We start from the raw sequence: 22,824 nt of genomic DNA, 5'->3' as shown, positions 1-22,824 counted from the left end.
TACAAGGTAATACACACACTAACAATAAAGACATTTTAATACAGTTTCTTGATTTTTATAAAGATTTATATTCTTCTGAATCTTATGAAAATAAAGAACAAGATGGACAAAAATTTTTAAATTCATTTATTGGACCAAATGTTCCAGATCATATAAAAAGAAGTTTAGAAGAACCTATATCTTTAAAAGAAATAGAATCAGCATTGAAGTCTCTTAGAGTTGGATCCGCTCCGGGTGGTGATGGTTATACGGTTGAATTTTATAAATCATTTCAAAACATTATTTTACCATATCTATTAAAATTGTATCAATATCAAATGAATAATGGAAATATATCAGGTACTATGGCTGATTCACTAATTATTGTCTTATCAAAACCAAACAAAGATCCTACCTTGGTTTCAAATTACAGGCCTATTTCCTTATTAAATGTAGATGGTAAATTAATTTCTAAAGTACTAGCAATAAGATTGGCAAAAGCTCTTCCTTTCATTATTGATGTACATCAAACAGGATTTATTGCTAAAAGACATTCATCACACAACACCAGATTAGCATTTCACTCTTTAAATTTAGCAAAAAATATGAATGATCCAACTTTTATGCTATCTTTAGATGCAGAAAAAGCATTTGATAGAGTAGAATGGAAATTTATGTATCAAGCTCTAGAATGGTTTGGAATAGGACCCGGTTTTATTAAAATGATTCAGACATTGTATAGCTCTCCTGGTGCAAGATTATATATAAATAACAATTTATCAGATAAATTTAATTTGCAAAGGGGAGTTAGACAAGGATGTCCTTTGTCTCCCTTACTTTTTGATATTGTATTAGAACCCTTGTTAATTGCAATTAATCAAACTAAGGAGATAAGGGGAATCCCATTTTCTTACTGGGAATATAAACTTTCTGCATATGCAGATGATATCCTATTATATTTGAGAGAACCGGGGATTACTATTCCAAATTTACTTAATCTTCTAGAGGAATTTGGAAAATTTTCTGGATATAAAATTAATTGGAGTAAATCAGAAATTCTTCCAATTAATGTTCACTGCACCAAAGGATTATTTGATTCATATTCATTTATTTGGAAAGAGGAAGGATTAAAATATTTAGGAATTATGATCAAAAATACAATTGATGATACAGTCAAAGAAAATGAAAAACTTTTATTGAAAAAAATTACAGAAATGTGTGAACAATGGAATCCTTTACATCTTTCATGGTGGGGAAGAGTTCAAACAATTAAAATGATGATATTGCCTGTGGTTTGTTATCAAATGAGTATGATACCAATATTCTTTCAGGGGTCCTTTTATAAAAAATTAAACAATATTATTACAAAATTTGTTTGGTTTGGGAAAAGACCCAGAATTGCTTTAGTATCTTTACAAAGACCAATTATGGAGGGAGGGGTAAATTTTCCAAATTTTTATAGGTACCATCAAGCCTATATTCTAAGACAGGGTATGTATTGGATCCTCCCAGATCTCATGGAGAATGTACCAGATTGGCTATATTTAGAATGGCGGCTCCTGTTCCCATTACATTTAGATCATTTAATTAGTATAACAATGCCTAGAAGATACAAAGATAACAGAATATTATTAGACACTTGGAAAACATTAAAATATATAAGTAACCTATCACCAGATCCAATTTGTAAATCACTAAATCAATCTATTTGGGTAAACTCCAGGATCAAAATTGGCGGATTTAAGATCGTCTGGAAACAATGGATAAGTGCAGGTATACGAACATTAAATGATGTCATTTCAGAAGGTTCACTGCTTAGTTTTTCACAATTGCAAAATAAATTTGGCTTAAATAAATCACAATATTTTAAATGGATGCAATTGAAGCAGGCCATTCAGGTAGGGTTCCCTGAATGGAAAAATCTTAATACTCAATATAGTCTGCAGGTTTTATGTTTCCAGGCGGATTTCTTGGGTCACCAAGCCGCAAAATGGTACAAATTGATATATGGATTTTTAAATAAAAAAAAGAAAACTGGTCTTAGGGATATTTGGAGTATTGAGATTGGACAGACAATTTCTGCGTCTCAATGGCCACGATTTTGGTCCTGGAGATTAAGATCTACAAAGTCAGCATCTATGAGTCAAACATGGATGTTTTTATTACATAGAGTGTTATGGACCCCTACGCGCTTGCAAAAGATAGATAATACTAGATCCAATAGATGCTGGCATTGTAAAATAGAAATAGGGACGTTAGATCACTTAATTTTTTTTTGTCCCTGTGTAAATGCCTTTTGGAATATGATTTGGCCCCAAATTAATAAATTATTAGAAAATCATGTAGGACTCTCATATGATACCATACTGTTTGGCACTGCAATGAGAACTCAGAGTCCGATCTCAGCAAATAATAACAAGCTACTATTAATATTGACAGGAGTCGCCATGCAACAAATCACTCAAAATTGGAAAGACTATACCAAATTAAATTATACGTTCTGGTGGAACTCTGTCTGTTATATCTACAAAATGGAAAAAGTACTAGCATTACAACATGGGAATCTTCATAATTTCAAGAAAATTTGGCAACCATTGACTAATTATTCTAATGATTAGACTTCTTAGCACAATTGCAATACTTATATAGGAATGGGGTGGGATATGTATAATTTTTGAAATTACTATTTGTAAAAATGGGGAGGGATTTATAACTTCTGTTTATATTAATGATAGATACAATGATATATAATAATTAATTATAATACTTGTGAATAAATTATTGTAAAAATGGAAATTAATAAATAAAAATTAAAAAAAAAAAAAATTTCTGAAAGTTTCTTGAATCAGAAGATCTCTGATTATTCAAAGATAGAGGAATCGGACGTAAGTAGCCCATGTATGATTTATAAAACCATAGAAGTGCATTTAAACTGTACTCTAAGATAGACAGGGAGCCAATGAAGTTCTCTCAAAAGAGGAGACATGATCATATTTTCTCTTCCCAAATATAAGCTTTGTTGCTGTATTTTGGATTAGTTGTAACCATTTTAGATTACCCTTACTCAGGCCTATATACGAGTAGATTGAATTACAGTAATCTAATCATGCTAGGATAATAGCTTGCACCAGTACCGCAAAATGTTGCTGGTGAAACAGATGTCTAACTTTCCTTAACATTCATAAACTGAAAAAAACATTTCTTGAAAAGGTGATTAGACATTGAAATGATAAAGAAGAGTCCAATATTATTCTCAGAGCTCTACAAGAAAATTCAATTTTCAAAGATTCATCAGAATTCAAAGTTACAGAGAGGTAACTGTTAGTAGTATAATGGGTATGCCTCATGTCAAAATGATTGACAGCAGTCAAAGATAAGGATCGACCAATTGGTGGTCACTTCTGGGTTAAGCCCTGCCCACTTTCACCCAAACCCTGCCCATGCCTCACCCACACTTACTTTTGCCTAAGCCCCACCCAGGCCCTGCCCACACTACTCCTGCCCACTACTGTTCTCTTGTTCAGTGAATAACTATCACAAGAAATAACAAGCTTCGTTTAAAATGAGTAACAAGAGCCAATAGAATTTGCCACAGTTAGAGCCTATTGTTTATAGTAGCTATTTTCCTTCACAGAGCCATACAATTCACACATCATATGAATTCAAGTGTTATTGGATGTCACCTTTCGACACACTGCAGTAAAACCGTGCCCTCTTTCATAGTGCCGGAATCATCTTCCAAATAGTCCCACTCTGCAGTGATCTGATCACCTATAATACAGAACGAATTAGAGACAAATTAACAATACCATTATTAACAAAAATTAAAAGGTCTAATATTCATAAGTCACTGAGAAAATATTAATTCTGCAATTAAACTTATTTTATCACTTGAAATACTGAAGAACGCCTTGCTTGGATTCCAGTGCATGGTACAATTAGCAATGTCATTTTACTTAGCTCTATTCTGCCAGGTCTTTATTGGATTTCATCTCAAATCAACTCTTGTTCCACAACTATCAATTTACCTGTACCCTACCAATTCCTTCCAATATCTAGGTGTCATTTTTTTATTCCAAGCTATTTGATGCATTTGGAATTCTGGATTTCTCCTCTTTACATATGTGGGAGGGCATTTAAAAAAAATAAACATCTAAGTCCAACTTGTACATTTCCAGCTGGACCTCCACAATTGGAGGAACAGAAATAGCCATTTTCAAATGGCAAACTGCTGAATGTCCAAATATAATTTTTTTGAAAATCATCTACTTAGATTTCTAGGCCGCCAGAACTGGGGACTAAGGACCAAAACAGTCCGTATTTTGACAGCCCTGTCTTCCTCAGGGGTCCCTGAAAGTCCTAATGCAAAAACATGGATCAAATTCTAAAACTTAAAGTGGTCAAAAATGGGAATAGACCGATAAAGTAGAAAACTCTTGCAACTGAGAAATCATCAATAGCAAGAGTTTTCTACTTGGACCGGTCTATTCCCATTTTTGACCACTTTAGGTTTTAGAATTTGATCCATTTTTTGTATTAGGACTGTCAGGGACTCCTTAGGAAGGCAGGGCTGTCGAAACACGGACCGTGTTGGGTCCTTAGTCCCCATTTCTTGGGTCCTAGACATTGCGTCATGTGGATTAACTAACTGTGTTTCTAATAAAGACCTGCATCTTGGACGTCGTCATCTCCACAGTGTTTTTGTTCCTGTCTTGGCAGGCCCTCCCACATACCCCTTTCCCTATGGATATACTGCAGTGTTAGATGTCCATACCCTGCCTTTGTAAAATTGGACAATATGGACATCTAAATGCCAGTTTTCAGACATCCAAAACAAATGTAGAGCTTCAAAAATAACCACCAAAATGTAATGGTTCTTCAATGTGTATTTGATTTCTATGCTAAAATTATCAAGTTCAAATTTCAGGTTTATTTTACATGATATACCACATATCAAAGGAATATCTACATAGTTTACAATAACATTAAAATAAATAAAATAGTTAAAAGGGCTCCATTAAATCTGATAGGAAAGGGAAATACAGTAATTTGTTTACACTGTCCATGTGCCAGTATCTATCAATGTCAGTTAAATACTACTTAAATGTGAAATTTGTACTCAAAGCCATAAGGAAACATTACCATATAAGCGGCTTGCATCTTGTAAATTATCATGTTTCATAATCATTTCAGAAATGAATTCTGACAGCTTGACACGTCTATCAGTTTTTGTCCAAGCAGTAATAGCATCTAAAACCAATCGCCTTTTCTGATATCTAAATAAAATTATGGGGATAAAAACAAAATCTTCATTAAAAATCAATGTATAGAAGGAAAAATGCCCTAGTAATAGACTACTAAATTCTATGTAATTCCCATAAAAATAAGGTCTCGTCAGCCACTATACCCAACGAGCAGTTCCTTGTTCATTGATTCTGCTTTGCTGATCTGATTCAACACAAGTTTCATTTTCTCTTCATAGTCTGGCTTGACTATAATAGAGACATATCTTAATTTCAGCTCTGTTTTCAGCCGTAACACTTGCTTTTCCAACAGTTTCTTCCGTTTATCAAGTGCATTCATATCAAAACACTGTTCCAAAGTCATACCTGTTGAAGAAGAACATACAGTTTCATTAGATTTGCTATTTTACAACATTTCTTAATGCTTCATAGCAAAAATAAAAAGGATAAATTGCAAGTTAAAAAGTATGAGTCAAAATATTGTGTGATCGTGGCACCGAGGTACTCCCTCTTCAAACCCAGCATGCACCCAAAAAGAGGGAGAAAAAGCCTCTGACTAATGTAACAGTATAGAACCAAAAGGTACAAATTAAAACTGCTTTAAATACTTTCACTGGCAAAAAAACTCACTCACAGAACAGCTCAGGTTTAGAAAAGGGCAAAGTCACCCTGAGGCACGTTCAAGGACTTAGCTGACAAAAAACGACTTGAGCTCCAATGCTATCATGTCTTCTCCAATCTTCCCAACAAGCGACCTTGTTTCACCAATGTTTGGCTCATCAGGGGAACAAACAATACAGCCTTGAAAAGTGCAGCCAAACTTGAAAAGTGCAGCCACGCTGAGACCAGCATGGCTGCACCAGGGGGAATTCTGTGTGACTGCGAAATGCAGAATTTCCACAGAATTGCACAGTCAAGCAGAATTCCCTTTTTCCGTGCAGAATTTCAACCATGTTAGCATCTTCGGGATTGCAGTATCGGCAACAATTTCCACATGCTGCCTGCCGCTAACCCAGAAGTCTCTCCATGGCAAAAGGGAGACTTCCAGGTTAACGTCATGCAGCATATGAGAGTCACTGCCAATACCGCGACCCAAAGAAGCAAGCCTTAGAGTACAGAGGAGGAAAGGAAGGAAAGCTGGTGGCACAGGAGGAGGGGAGGGGTGAGAGGAAGGAAAGATACTGGTATGAGGGGAGGGGTGAGAGGAAGGAGAGATGCTGGCACAGGGGGAGATATGCATGGTGAGGGAAGAGGATGAAATTGCACATAATGGAGGGAAGAAAGGGAGAGATGGTGCATGGAGGGGGATAGATAGATTTGACACAAGGCACAAGGAAGGGAGAGAAAGAGGTTTTGGACATGGGGGTGAATGATACACAAGAGGTGAAGGGGGAAAAGGAGGGAGATGTTGGATCCAGGAGCAGAATGGAGTAATGGAGAGATGCCTGGAAATGGGAGTAAGGGAAGAGCATGGGAGAAATGCTGGACCATGGGGAAGAATCAGGCTACGAGGGTGGGGAGGGAAGGAACAGAGAGCAGATGCTGGGCTATAAGGGTGGAGAAAGGAAAATTCTGAGAATGGTAGAACCCTGAGAGGGAGGCAAGGAAACAGATGAGAGGATAGGTATAACAGAGGGTAGAAAATGGTAATAGTGGTATATTGAAGATGAAAGGGAATGGAGGGCTGAGGAAGAAATGAGATGGGGAATGGGAGAGAAGATGGAAATTTGAAAGGTAGCTGAAAAGAGGAGAAGGGTAATAGGAAGAAAAGAACTAAAAAGGAATAAGCCAGGTGTAGTGAGGGAATAGACAGAAGAGAGTAGAAAAGACAAATGGATAGCAGCCTCTTGAAGGAGAATTAGCAGATGACAGGAAAGCAGAAAAAAAGAAACTGAAACCAACATGATGAAAAAATAAAACATCCAGACAATGGTAGAAGAAAAACATTTTAAATGTTTTAAATGGAATATGGATAGTAATTAGCAAAAATATTGTTTAAATTTTGAAAATAAACTTGCAGAATTTGTAAATTTTGTGCACAGAATTTTGAAATTTTTTTGCCTGGTTGTGGTTTTGTTGGATTGCTCTACAGTTATGGTCTTAAGGCATTCCTCCGCAGGTGGGACTTAGCATTCCTGCTAATCACTGCAACTGCTTTTAACCATTATATGGCCTTTCTCTTTTTCCCTGTTGTAGGGATTTAGGGGTCCTTTTACAAAGCCGCACTAAATTGCCGCACGCGCTAGCTGCTACTGCCTCCTTTTGAGCAGGCGGTAGATTTTCAGCTAGTGCGCGCTAATCCGGTACGTGCGCTAAAACCATAGCGCGGCTTTGTAAAAGGAGCCCTTAGGGTCCCCTATGGCTTCTTTTGCTGACCTTCTCTTGGGTATGAGATTTCCTTCATTGGAACATATTGTTTGAACAAGTACAAACACACCTAAGTAAGTAGATAAATAAACAGATGAATGGGCCCTCCACAACAGGCACTGTCACCTGCATAACACCATACACTTAAAGTTAGGAGCTATGCATAAGACATTTCAGCAGTACAAATTCATTAAAATAAAGTTAAAATGCTATTTACAAGCATTTACTCAATGCAACTAAAAGTACACTATATCTCCTAATTCTAGAATGTTGTGCACCAAAATTTGTGACTAGCATGCAAATATGCACACACAAGCAGGGCAGGATTAATTCGTCAAGGACCCCTAGGCACACAAGTACACTGGGCCCTCTGCCCACCATGCCCCACCCCCATGTATTTACCCATTTACTTCTTTATTTCTACTTTATTTCTTTTATTTTAAAATTCAAAACAAACAACAAAGATTACCATCAGGGTGCTAGTGTAGAAAACAAAGCTGAGTTATGGAAAGGCTTCATTGCTAGAAATTTTTAATCACAGCAAATGGCACAAGTCATCCTCTGCGATCATGATACAATACTACAATTGCAGCGAGCCCATGTGCTGCTTCTCATTTTACCACCCCTGCCTGCCTTATCTATCACTAATTGTTCAAAATGCAAAAAGGTATTCATGCATCATTTTACCACAAACCACACAAAAATAAAAAAGCTGGAGAGCTAAAAGCTAGACAATTTATGGTAATTAGTGTCTCTCCACCCCTATAGATGTAGGTAGCCCTTAGAACCCAGGACATTAAATGAAGTCTTACTCCTAGCCTTCTCTCTTAGGGCAGAAATTGGGGTGGGACCCTCTCTCCCAGGCCCAACAACAGGCTGTATCTTCTTCATCTTCAGGAAGGCTGGTGGAGGGGGGGGCCCATCCCTTCTAGCATGGGAACTGAGGGTAATTGACATGTTTGCACCCCTCCCCCACCCAAACTGGTCACTTTGATGATCAGCATCATCATTTATCAAACCCTTCCACCTCCCCCTCCCCCAACATATCAGCTCCCTCCTTAAGATCCTCTCCGAGTCCAGCCAGCCAGTGCCTCTTATTTGCCTATTTGACTGGGCTTTCTTAGAGGTATACGAATATACTGTACTCCGTTTAGGAACTGAACTACATGAAGCTGAGAAGGAAGTGAAGAGCAATATACCTAGCCCTTGTAACAAGCTAAGAATGGCACTTGAAGCTGAAGGGAATTGAACGCTAAGCCCTCGGCAATACACTTGTGCCAAAAAAGAACTCTGTAAGGGTGCAAATGTGGAGAAGTACCCAAGAAAGGAAAAACCTCCAAAAGGAAGAAGAAGCCACCGGTGAAGACGTCTGCATCGCTTGGACAAGAGAAGAAACAACCTGCTTCGCATAACCCTTACATGTCAGCCATGACTTTTCAAAAGCTAAGTCGCAATACCAAAGTAGTACGAATATCCATGTTGATCGGACCCTAGGTGATCAAATCCTGAGATACCAGGAAATTCAAGAGTCCGGCTGTCAAAAGACTCAACAGAACCGCATAGCAAGGATGGCGCAGCCAATCCATAGATTCTACAAATACTGTGTCATGAAAGCAAGCTTGAGATGGCAAATCCAAGCCATCATCAGGCAGGGGAAAACACTGAAAAAAAAGAAAAAGAAAAAACCAGAGGCGAGAAAGAAGCCACGCTGCTACCCCCTCCGACTCCCACTCCCTGTGCCCGCCGAAGAAGCTAGGAAGCTTAGAATTTTGAGACGAAGCCATGAGGTCTAGTTCCAGGAGATCTCACTTCCATAAAAAGAGCTGGAACGCCTGAGCCAAAATTTTCAATATCCAGGATGTAGAAGATTTCACTATTACTAACATTTACACTTTCTAGAGCGTACACGGCGCTGTACACTGTAATATACAATAAATGGGCCATGCTCAGATTTCACGGAGAGAAAGTCTATCCAAACTCTTTTCCTGACCATAAAATGATCTGCCAACAGAAGAGGAAGATCAGGGTCCACCCATTGAAGTAGAACCACAACTATACCTGCCAATTGAGTACATCACCTACTGCCCAGGCTGTAGAGAAATACCCCCATCATAATACTGACTGAAAAGACCTTCAGCGTCATTCTGGAAGAATGGTCTGAAGCTCCAGAAATGGTAGCCCGACCATGCTCCAGAGTAGAAGAATGAACAAGTACTGAGTCGCCTCTTAAGACCAGACTCCTGGAGCTGAGGATGGAAGGCACCGAGCCTCCCAATCCAACAGCCCGGGATGTTTGGTGACCATGAGCTAGTCCAGCAAAGACCGAGGCATGCCTTTGAAAAGAGAAATCTCGCTGAGCCACCAAATCATACAGAGCGATGCATGAGGAGCCTACCAAATAATTGGAGCCCTGAGATACCGGGAACCACCGGAACAAAAGCGACTGCTGTAGCGTTTTAATGGGAAAGCAAGCCGAAGTTCCCAGTGGAGTCAGCAACATGGATCCTAGAACCTGTACAGAATCCCATACTCTTGGTCATGGTGACTGAAGAAGAATGCAAACCTGAGACTGTGACTCATCGCCCTAGTCTCTGGGAAGAAACACATTTCTCTCCTATATGAATAAAAACATCTCCCCGATATACCTATAAATGGTAATAATAATAATTTATTTTGCATACCGCCATACCCAGGGAGTTCTACAGGAGAAAAGAGCGCTGTGCAAATTTGAAGATTCACGTCCATAGAACTGAGGAAAAGAAACCACCCTTTTCGTGTTAGTCAAATGGCCCGACTGGAAGACGTCCAAATCAAGCAGTCAGTCAAGAAGAAATAAGGTGAATCGCCTAGTAGCGCCAAAACAGTACCACTGCCCACATTTTCTAAAATGTTCGTGAAGCCTTGGGTAGGCAAAATGGCATATGCCAAAACCAAAAGTGCTGCTCCAAGAGAGGCAAGCAAACCTAGTGCCGATTCGGAGTCCATGGTTTTTCTGCAGAAATGTGTAACCCTGAGAAACTAATTCAGCAGAATGGGATCTAGCCTGCCCAATGCCCCCATCTTGGGCACCATGCAGTAAGTGGAACAACGTCCCTTAGTTCCCAAAGAACTACAAGAACTGCCCTGAGGACCAGTAACACTTAAAAGGGAAACACATAGAGACTTCAAGAAAGAACTGGAAACCTGAGGAGGATGCAAAGTTGCAAGCATCCTGAAAAATGTTCACAGGCCCCTGACCTGACATTATAGCGTCTTCTCCCTCACGAGAAAGCCTGAAGAGTCATTGAAAGAAGTCATCCCCTCAGAATGAAGTGCAGAAGATCAGGGAATGGCAGGAATAGAACTGTAGGATCTGTAAGAAGAAAGAAATTCTCCTAGGAAAAATCAAGTTTTGCAATGTAAAGAGGAGTATACTGGAACCATGAAAACAGTACGAACTCCATGCAAAGTGAGTGAAATACGTATGTCCGTTAAAGTGAATACGTACTAGACGCAATCAAGATGCTGCATCTATCACCCCGTGGAAAACAACAGTATCCTAACAGATATCAGACAAAGCTCACATCGCTAATGAGAGCTTCAGGGATGAGGCTAACAGCCACATAGCGCGCGTTCCTCCACGGGTTTGATAGAATAGGTAACAGGCTCCTGGTTAGAAGGAGCTGCACAGCCCTTCCGTCTGGTCGGGGGGTCCGTCTACCATGTGCCATGAGAAGATGGCGATGGGAGAAACCAGCGTGATAAGAATGGAAATCTGAAGTCCAGGCCCTCTCAGAAATAGAGAAAGAGAGTCCTCGCCGCAGGAAGATGAGAAGTATCATTATGCCCATAGAGACAGCCCGAACTTGGAAACTGTTAGTACTACCTTTAGGCATATATATCCTATGCCACTACTAGACACATGCAGCGCAGCACAGAGGCCCAAATAAGAAGGACAGTTACCAATAGACAAAGGCTCAATCTGCAGGGACCCCAAGAGAGACAATGAGATACCCGTGTGAAATACAGGGCACTATCTTACTGCTGATCTCACTGTGCCGTGAGGTGCCGTATGTCGACCCAGTCCGGAGACAAACCGAGACTGGGTGACCTAGCACAGGTCAGAGTCTCTCTGGTAATCCCCTTGAGTGCTAACCCCAGAGTCCGATTAAACTAGCAGCTTCCTTCAAGGGAATACAGCAGGAACAAAGCCATAGACATATAAATCTGCCTAAGCTTGTCCCAAAGCTGGTGAAACACGAACAACTTGTCTGAACCGGAAAGGAGAGAAGCCGCGGCATACCCTGACCAAAGTCAGCTGTAAATAAACTACTGGAACGCTGCAGCTCTCCTGCCATCGCCGGAGACCCAAGCGCATGCCTGATTCTCGCTGACACATGGCCGCTGCATCAACGCTCCTAGAAACATAGTTGGATTCAAGCCCCACAAAATTTACCCTGCCGCGGCCTGCATAGAAAGAAAATCAGACTTGGGGAATAACCAGAAGAATGGTGCGGTGCTGCCCACAGCGCCAGAAAAAACATGTCCCATCTCATGCGCGCTGCTATAAACCGGCACCTGTACAATCAGCTGCACATGGCCGTGAAAAACACCGACGAAAGAGAGCCTCAGAATAAACAGGACTACTACTGCTGCACTGAAACCCAACAAGGAGAACAAGTGCGAGCATGAAATCGCACCGCTACTGCCGCGCTGTAACCAATAAGGAAACCAAGCGCATGCATGCAAAGAGCGGGAAAGTCCCAGCTCCCTCAATGGATTTCTAGTCATAAAACTTAGCCTCAACAAAATATCCATTCCTTAAATGTACGATGACCTAACCCACAGTACTAAGACTCCCAAACAGAACCTGAAGTTCAAACAGTAAAAACTAGACATACTCACAAGCTTATTGTTAGGGCCGGTTGAAGCCAGTTAGAGCTAGTAGTGCAGCAATAACAGGGCAGAATGTAGCAACTGTGGTCTCTTTTTTTTTTTTTAAACAGAGAAGGGAAAGAAGAAATAATTGAGACCCAGTCAGACCCTCTAGCAATGGAGGGAGGGTGAGGCAGGGACCTGGGGGGGCCCAGGTGTAACCCCTAAAGCCGGCACCGTTCAGCCGGACACCCCTGTCTCACTGAAGAGAAAATCTCAACAGGAGAAATGGGGGCGTGGCTTGGACGCGAACTCTGACGGTTGGATGAGAGAGTAGCTCCGCATAAACAAGCTATATATATAAGAATACTACCAAAAAAAATATATATTTTAAAAAGAAAATAACTGAAATATATCAGAATATGGCTTCAAACAAACAAAATAAATCTGACTTGGGAGCCGGAGTATCTGGAACAGGTAGCAACAAGAGGTCGAAACCAGAACCGGGTACACCCTCTAAAGTACCGCTGCCATCAGAAAAAAATCTCGACGTTATGGAAGAACTGAGACAAATAAAAGAGATTGTCTTAGATAGTAATAAAAAATTACAAAAAGCGATTGAAGAAGCTGCAATCCTTACAAAAAGAGTAGACATGACAGAAAACAGAATTTCTACATTGGAGGATAATTCAGAACAACTAAACATAGATATGAGATACAGCAAAACCATTTGGAAAGAGGTGACAGAAATTAAAAGAAATCTTGAAGATAGCCGGAATCGTGAGCGAAGGAACAATTTAAGAATTATTGGACTACCGGAAGGAGTGGAAAAAAACGATCCGATAGCCTTTCTGGAAAAATTTTTACCTAAAATATTACCATTAAAATTTAAAACAGAATTGGAAATCGAAAGAGCACATAGGATTCCAACACAAAGAAACAATACTCAAACGGGACCAAGGACTTTAATATTTAAACTTTTAAGACATCAACAAGCAATAGAAATATGTCAACTAGCCAAGGAAAACAAAAATCTAAAATGTCAAGACTCAAAAATACATATTGTACCAGACTTCGCAAAAGAAACAGCATCAAAAAGAAAACAATTCCTGGACATGAGACCCCAACTGAGATCCTTAGGAGCTAGGTTTGGTCTCCTTTATCCAGCGATAATGAAAGTTACTATCGCTAACAAAACCCAAAACTTTATGGAACCCAAAAAACTACAAGAATTTATGGACCAACTTGATCAACCAATGACAACTTAAAAACAATTGATGGCTACTTTTAATATTTATTTACTTATGTATACTCATATAGTAAATAAATCTTTCAATAAAGAAGAAAATTGAAAACATCGGTTAAAGATTTAAAACTCTCAAGACAACGGAAATTTTGCACGAGGACCGAATTAAAAATTTGAACAACATACAACGTTCTCAATAAGAAGCAAAGAAGAAATAAAAATCTAAAGAAATCCACATGATTCAATTCTAGAACTTTTAAACAAGAATAGACTTACATGTAAAACTCTTAACTGGACAGAGATCCATCTTGAAATGGTGACGAAGGAAGATTTTCTCTTTGACAAAAGAATAAGGGATGTGCTGATTGGTTAGAAACTATTAGGGGCGGAGTATAGAAAGAAAACAGAGCCATCCTTCAATCATAACATGATTGGTTTAATCGGGTGATTTCCTGTAAGAGGCGGTACTTCCGGCTAAGCTTGCGTTTCAAATACAATAGATTGCGTTTCAATAGAAAATATATACAAAAAAAATCTCAATCTGAAACGAAAGTTTACCGGATAAGTTTTTGATTTTACTTTATGGATTCTCTTATACCTCATAAATATTCCTCATATAAATATATTTATATACATTACAGGAAAGCACTTTTAAACTGAATGATGACCTGTGGCTGCCAGTGCTGGACAATGGCATATGACAAACAGTTACTGCCAAAAGCACCACCACAGGGTTGCTCCAGAGCACCCTCTTAGCTGAGGGCTTTTATTCCGTGCGATATACCCTGCCTCACTGTGGTTTGCGACATTGTAAGAAATGTGAAATACAAAACTGGTAGCATTTTAATAGCCTGAAATTAAAAATGATGTACTCTGGTGCCATGAAAGTATATCTGTGTGTCCGTCCCTTTACCACAGACTTCAATTCCTGGCATCATGCTGTGTGGACAGTACCATACCTACAAAATATTTATAGTAGATAAATTTAAAATAACAAACTCTGATACTATGGAAAACAGTAATGGGAAAATGAATTTCTTTTGATATTAATTTTTATATATTAATTAGATTTAAAAAAAATATATTGTTATATAAAAAAAAAAAAAAAATTGGTAGTAATTTAGATAATTTATTAATAGCTTGGGGGAGTTACTTAAATCTAACCTCAATCTGCGTATCCAAGTTTTCGTAATAAAAAGGGGAGGGAAGGGAGGGATGGGAGGGAATAAAGGGGGGATATATAAGAAATGGATGGATAAGGGGAGGGGAAAGGATATAAAATATTTAAATTACTGGGAAAATTTTTTCTTAAAATCATTTATTGTTTACTATCAGAAAATTAAAAAAAAAATAAATGGATTTTAAAATAATGTCCTTAAATGTTAATGGTCTAAATCATATGATAAAAAGGAAAAAAGCTTTATCATTTTTAAAGAGGCAAAATTCAGATATATGCTTTATACAAGAGACCCACCTTTCACATATTGAATCTAATAAGCTGGAAGGAGGTTGGGTCAAACACTGTTTTTTCTCACCAGCTATAGGGAAAAAGGCAGGTGTTGCTATTCTAGTTAGTAAAAAATGTTCTGCTTCATTCAAATTAAAAGCTTCAGATACTCATGGAAGATGGGTAATAGTGGAAATGAATATGGGAAATACTACCATGATGTTGATTAATATATACGCCCCTAATTTGAACCAAAATGAATTTTTTAAAACCCTTCAACAACTGATCTTACCACTAGCTACTTCAAATCTAATAGTAGCAGGGGATTTCAATGCTGTAATGGATCCTTTATTAGATAAAAACCCAAGTAGAGTTATGAAATCTATGGGATTAGAAAATTTGACAAAATCTTGTGATTTAACAGATATTTGGAGAATACTTCATTTTAATGATCGGGAATTTTCCTTTTGTTCTCATGTTCACAATTCTTTTTCAAGAATAGATTATATATTTATTTCAAATCATCTAGCACAGCAAGTGACACAAGCAGCCATTGATCCTATTATTTTATCTGATCATGGTGGAGTATGGATAAAAATTAAAATTATTGATCAAAATAATAATAGACCAATTTGGAAGTTCGATAATACATTGTTGGCTGATCCAATTTTTTGTGAAAATCTTTTAATAAAAATGAAAGAATTTTTTCAAATTAATGATAAAGATGAGATTAATAGAGAAATTTTATGGGATGCTTTTAAAGCATCAATTAGAGGACAAATAATTTCCTATTCGGCTTTTCTCAAAAAACAAAATAAAAAACAATTTTTAATTTTAGAAAAAGAGATTAAAAATTTGGAAACAAAATTAATAGAAAAATGGGAATATTCAATTCAACAAGAATTATTAAAATTAAAAATTAAATATAATGAAATCTCATCTAAAATGATTAGAAAAGAATTATTTTCTCAGCAAACATTGTATTATGGTAACTCAAATAAGTCGGGAAGAATATTAGCAAACTATCTTAAAACAAAAAAAAGAAAAACAAAATTAATAGCTATAAAAAATGAAAATGGAGACACATTTACACAAATTGAACCTATATTAAAACAATTCCTAAAATTTTATAAATCTCTTTATTCTTCCGAGACTTATAAAAATAAAGAAAAAGATGGTTTAGAATTTTTGAAAATGTTAGAGGGTCCAAAAGTTCCTGAACATATAAAACGAAGATTAGAAGAACCAATATCAATAAAAGAATTAGGAACAGCTTTGAAATCCCTTAGAGTTGGATCCGCTCCAGGTGGTGATGGATATACAGTTGAATTTTATAAAACATTTCAAAATTTTTTACTACCCTATCTACTAAATCTTTATCAATATCAACTTAATAAAGGTTGTATTAAAGGCACTATATCAGAATCTTTAACTATTGTTTTACCAAAACCTAATAAAGATCCCACTTTGGTCTCAAACTATAGGCCAATATCTTTAATAAATGTAGACGGAAAAATATTAGCAAAAATACTTGCGTTAAGACTGGCTAATGCTCTCCCCCACATTATAGGTATGCATCAAACAGGATTCGTTGCTCAAAGACATTCATCTCACAATACCAGATTAGCATTCCATATGCTATATTTAACAAAGAAAATGAATGAACCTACTTTTGCTATTTCATTGGATGCAGAAAAGGCTTTCGATAGAGTAGAATGGCCTTTTATCTACCAGGCAATGGAATGGTTTGGTATAGGTCCTGGATTCACACAAATGATAAAAACATTGTATAGCTCCCCTTCTGCAAGATTATATATCAATAATACTTTTTCAGAAAAATTTAATCTACAGAGAGGAGTTAGACAAGGATGTCCCTTGTCTCCTTTACTGTTTGATATTGTTTTAGAACCCTTAATATTAGCTATCCAACAAGCAAAGGAGATACAGGGTATACCTCACTCAGACAGAGAATATAAAATATCTGCTTATGCAGACGATTTATTATTATATTTGAGAAATCCAGAATCTACCATTCCATATCTACTTGAATTAATTGAGAAATTTGGAACTTTTTCAGGATATAAAATTAATTGGAATAAATCAGAAGTTCTTCCTCTAAATGTATATTGTACAAAAGGTTTATTTGATACATTTTCTTTTGTTTGGAAAGAAGAATCTATTAAATATCTTGGAATTTGGATAACAAAAACAGTAGATGAAACAATGAAAATTAATGAAAAATGTCTAATACAGAAAGTGACAGAATTCTGTGAGCAATGGAATCCTTTACATTTATCTTGGTGGGGAAGAGTACAAACAGTTAAAATGATGATTTTGCCTATAGTTTGCTACCAAATGGGAATGATACCAATTTTCTTTCAAGAACCTTTTTATACAAAATTAAATAGAATTTTGACAAAATTTATTTGGCTTAATAAAAAACCAAGAATTGCTTTAGTGTCGCTGCAAAAACCAATTAAGGAGGGAGGGGTAAATTTTCCCAACTTTTATAGGTATCATCAAGCCTATATTTTACAACATGGTATGTATTGGATCCTCCCAGAACCCACTGATAATATTCCAGACTGGTTTTGGCTGGAATGGAGACTTATATTTCCATTACGTCTTAGTCATGTAATTAGTATCAAAATGCCAAAGGTATACAAAGATCATAAAATATTTATGGATACCTGGAAAACTCTAAGATACATAAGTAATCTAACTCAAATTCCAATTAATAAATCAACTACTCAAACAATATGGCTAAACCCCAAGATCAAAATTGGCGGTTTTAAAGTCATCTGGAAACATTGGATGATAGCAGGTATTCGTATTTTGGATGATGTGATAAAAAATGACAAATTGCTGGAGTTTTCACAATTGCAACATAAATTTGGTCTTAATAAAACACAATATTTTAAATGGTTGCAATTGAAGCAATCTATTCAGGAAGGGTTCCCTGAATGGAAAAACCTTGCTAAATATCACAGTTTAGAATTCTTATGTTTCTAGATGGACTCAATAGGACATAAAGCCGCACAGTGGTATAAATTAATATCTGGATTTATAAATAAAAAACCAAAAAATGCTCTTAGAGACATTTGGAGCATTGAGATAAAACACCAAATTAGTGCATCTCAATGGCCACGACTTTGGTCTTGGAGGCTAAAATGTACGGTATCAGCATCTATGAGACAAACTTGGTTTTTTTCTTCTTCACAGAGCATTTTGGACCCCTACACGTTTACATAGAATAGATAGCTCTAAATCCAATAGATGCTGGCACTGTCATGTTGAAATTGGGACATTAGATCATCTTTTATTCTTTTGTCCATTTATCTTATCATTCTGGAAATCAATTTGGCCCCAAATTAATAGAATATTAGAAAATCCAGTAGCCTTGACATATGATACTATATTATTTGGAACAACCATGAGAGCAAAGAGCCAAATCTCATCAAGTAATAACAAACTTTTATTTATCCTAACTGGAATAGCAATACAACAAATTACATTTAATTGGAAACAACATGATAGATTGAATTATATGTTCTGGTGGAATTCTGTATGCCATATATATAAAATGGAACTCGCTATTGCAACACATAAAGGATATATGAATAAATTTCAAAAAATATGGGGACCATTAAAAGATTTTTGCAAAGAATGATAAACTTTCCCATGAATAAAATTTGGAAAAATCTGAAGACCGTTAACAGATTTCTTTAATGGATGATTAACTTTTCCCATGATAAAACATTTGAATAGAAGGGAATGGGGTGGGCTTTTAATTCTGATTATTATATAATAATTAATATATGAATGAATTACAATTAAAAAATTGATTTATATATTAATGATTGGGAGGGAGGGAGGGAAAGGGGATTATTATATCTAATAAGAATTATATAAATTTTGATTTCTTGCATAATATTATAACTTTATATAATATTAAATTTCTAATGAAATGTTAAATTTGATATTAATATATGAGTTAATCAAGTGTATATATTCAAATTTCTAATGAGTTTATTGAAACACTTGTTGTAACATAAGAAAATGAATAAAGATTTTAAAAACAAAAACAAAACAGGAGAAATGGCATTGCCAGCTCACTGAAGAGAAACCTCAACAGGAGAAACAGAATGGCAGTCTCGCTGAAGAGAAACCTCAACAGGAGAAAATAAAGTTCCAGTCACAGCCAGAATTCAAGAGCTAGTTGAATAGCGACCATTTCCTGCTGGGAGATAGAGAATACTGGAGATACAGGAGGAGTGCCAGCCAATAGGACCACCTGTTAATCAGTTTCTCTATTTCCGCCTGCTGGTAGATGTGTGCTATCCCATTGGTCTCTGGATTCATCTGCTGCTGTTGCTAGGGAATGTCTTATTAAAGAAATGACAACTTTGCATGAGGTAAAACTTGTTATAATTTATATAGTTTATAAATCTTTCCTTAATTGCTTCTGATAATTTCAGCTATACACAGCAGGAAGTGAAGTTTACTTAGTTTTCCACTTTCTGCATGTTGCACTGCTTTCAGCTGTGTATAGCTGAAATTATCAGAAGCAATTAAGGAAAGATTTATAAACTATAAAGCACAGTTACTTACCGTAACAGGTGTTATCCAGGGACAGCAGGCAGATATTCTTGACTGATGGGTGACGGCACCGACGGAGCCCCGGTACGGACAATTTTAGAGTGATTGCACTCTAAGAACTTTAGAAAGTTCTAGCTAGGCCGCACCGCGCGTGCGCGAGTGCCTTCCCGCCCGACAGAGGCGCGCGGTCCCCAGTTAGGATAAGCCAGCTAAGAAGCCAACCCGGGGAGGAGGGAGGGACGCAAGAATATCTGCCTGCTGTCCCTGGATAACACCTGTTACGGTAAGTAACTGTGCTTTATCCCAGGACAAGCAGGCAGCATATTCTTGACTGATGGGTGACCTCCAAGCTAACAAAAAGAGGGATGGAGGGAAGGTTGGCCATTAGGAAAACAAATTTTGCAAAACCGATTGGCCGAAGTGTCCATCCCGTCTGGAGAATGCATCCAGACAATAATGAGATGTAAAAGTATGGACTGAGGACCAAGTGGCAGCCTTGCAGATTTCCTCAATAGGAGTGGAACGGAGGAAAGCTACAGACGCTGCCATAGCTCTAATTTTGTGGCCTGTGACCGAACCTTCCAGTGTCAGGCCGGACTGAGCATAACAAAAAGAAACGCAAGCAGCCAGCCAATTGGATAGAGTGCGTTTAGAGACAGGATGACCCAACTTGTTAGGATCAAATGACAAAAATAGTTGAGGAGAAGATCTGTGAGGTTTGGTGCGATCAAGATAGTAAGCCAGAGCACGTTTACAATCCAAGGTATGCAAAGCCTGTTCACCTGGATTAGAATGAGGCTTTGGGAAAAAAACAGGTAGAACTATGGATTGGTTAAGATGAAATTCAGACACAACCTTAGGAAGGAATTTGGGATGTGTGCGGAGGACGACCTTATCATGGTGAAAAACCGTGAAAGGTGGATCCGCCACTAGCGCATGAAGCTCACTGATCCTCCTGGCAGAAGTGAGAGCTATTAGAAAGACCACTTTCCAAGTGAGAAATTTAAAATGTGTTGAGGCCAACGGCTCGAAAGGAGGCTTCATCAACGCAGAAAGAACCACATTGAGATCCCAAACAACAGGAGGGGCTTTAAGAGGTGGTTTCACATTGAAGAGGCCCTTCATGAACCTTGAAACTAAGGGATGAGCTGAGAGGGGTTTCCCATGAATCGGCTCATGAAAAGCTGCAATGGCACTAAGGTGGACCCTTATCGAAGAGGATTTCAGACCAGAGTCAGATAAGGACAATAAATAGTCCAACACCAGTCCCACTGCTGTAGATATGGGATTGTGGTGATGTAACTGGCACCAGGAAGAGAAGCGAGACCACTTATGTTGGTAACATTGAAGAGTGGACGGTTTCCTGGAAGCATCAATAATAGAACGAACAGGCTGAGACAGGAGAGCATGAGCTGGAGTCAGCCCGAGAGATACCAAGCTGTCAGGTGCAGAGACTGTAAGTTGGGGTGAAGCAGTGTTTGCTGATGCTGTGTAAGCAGTGAAGGAAACAGAGGAAGAGGTATGGGTTCCCTGGAACTGAGCTGAAGTAGAAGGGAAAACCAATGCTGTCTGGGCCACCGTGGAGCGATGAGAATCATGGTGGCCTGTTCCCTCTTGAGCTTGAATAAGGTGCGCAGCATGAGCGGAAGAGGAGGGAATGCATAAAGGAAGAGATTGGTCCAATCTAGGAGAAATGCATCGGGTTCCAGACGGTGAGGAGAGTAAAGTCTGGAGCAAAACAGGGGCAGTTGATGGTTGTGGGGAGCTGCAAAAAGATCCACTTGAGGTGTGCCCCATTGAGAGAAAATGGACTGGAGAGTCGAAGGGTCGAGAGTCCATTCGTGAGGTTGAAGAATTCTGCTGAGATTGTCTGCTAAGCAATTCTGTTCCCCTTGGATGTAGACTGCTTTCAGGAATAGGTGACGAGCAGTCGCCCAGGTCCAAATCCTTTGAGCTTCCTGACATAAGGGACGGGATCCTGTCCCTCCTTGTTTGTTGATGTAATACATTGCAACTTGGTTGTCGGTGCAAATGAGGAGAACCTGAGGAAAAAGAAGATGTTGGAAAGCTTTGAGAGCGTAAAATATCGCTCTGAGTTCCAGGAAATTGATGTGGTGTTTCTTTTCCTGGGTGGTCCAAAACCCCTGAGTTTGAAACTCGTTCAAGTGAGCTCCCCATGCATAGGGGGAGGAATCCGTGGTGATGACCAGTTGATGAGGAGGTAGATGAAACAGTAGACCTCTGGATAGATTTGATGATTTCAACCACCAAAGAAGCGACTGTCGAAGAGACGAGGTCACAGATATGTGTCGTGAACAAGGATCCGTCGCTTGTGACCACTGAGTCGCTAGGGTCCATTGAGGAGTACGCAGGTGGAGACGTGCGAAGGGAGTGACATGTACTGTGGAGGCCATGTGTCCCAAGAGCACCATCATGTGATTCGCAGAGATGGAAGGTTGCTGGAACACCTGCTGACAGAGATGAAGGATGGTGTGAAGGCGGTTTAGAGGAAGAAAAGCCCTCATCTGAACAGTATCCAGAATGGCTCCAATGAATTGAAGCCGCTGAGTCGGAATGAGGTGCGACTTGGGTAGATTGATTTCGAACCCCAACAGTCGGAGGAAGTAAATGGTCTGATCCGTTGCTTTGTGAACGGACTGAGGAGAAGGAGCCTTGATGAGCCAGTCGTCCAGGTAAGGGAAGACTTGAAAGTTGTGGGAGCGGAGATAAGCTGCGACCACAATCAGACATTTGGTGAATACTCTGGGCGAGGAGGCTAGGCCGAAGGGTAGCACCTTGTATTGGTAATGATGTTGATTGACAAGAAAGCGCAGATATTGTCTGGACATCAGATGAATTGGAATGTGAGTATACGCCTCCTTGAGATCGAGGGAACATAGCCAGTCTTCCTGAGAAAGAAGAGGATAGAGGGTGGCAAGAGATAACATCTTGAACTTCTCCTTGACCAGACATTTGTTGAGATCCCTGAGATCTAATATTGGTCTGAGATCTCCGGTCTTTTTGGGTACAAGAAAATACCGGGAGTAAAATCCCAGGCCTTGCTGGTCCAGAGGAACTGGTTCGATGGC

The 22,824-nt window shown here is 38.5% G+C and overlaps 1 protein-coding gene across 6 annotated transcripts in view; it reads right to left on the bottom strand.

Moving 5' to 3' along the window:
- The window catches only part of CLHC1 (clathrin heavy chain linker domain containing 1), a 172,528-nt gene that overhangs the window by 87,782 nt on the left and 61,922 nt on the right, over positions 1–22,824 (bottom strand). For all 6 annotated transcript variants that reach the window (XM_033937450.1, XM_033937453.1, XM_033937448.1 and 3 more), the window contains 3 exons: positions 5,387–5,588; positions 5,122–5,255; positions 3,663–3,750 (listed from right to left, as the gene is read on the bottom strand). In XM_033937450.1, the coding sequence (XP_033793341.1) occupies positions 3,663–3,750; positions 5,122–5,255; positions 5,387–5,588 (424 nt within the window). The remainder of the gene's footprint in view (positions 1–3,662; positions 3,751–5,121; positions 5,256–5,386; positions 5,589–22,824) is intronic.

Source organism: Geotrypetes seraphini, chromosome 3, assembly GCF_902459505.1.
Source record: "Geotrypetes seraphini chromosome 3, aGeoSer1.1, whole genome shotgun sequence".
Taxonomy (NCBI): domain Eukaryota; kingdom Metazoa; phylum Chordata; class Amphibia; order Gymnophiona; family Dermophiidae; genus Geotrypetes; species Geotrypetes seraphini.
The sequence above is the reverse complement of the archived record's forward strand: the minus strand, read 5'-3'. Positions and strand labels throughout refer to the sequence as shown.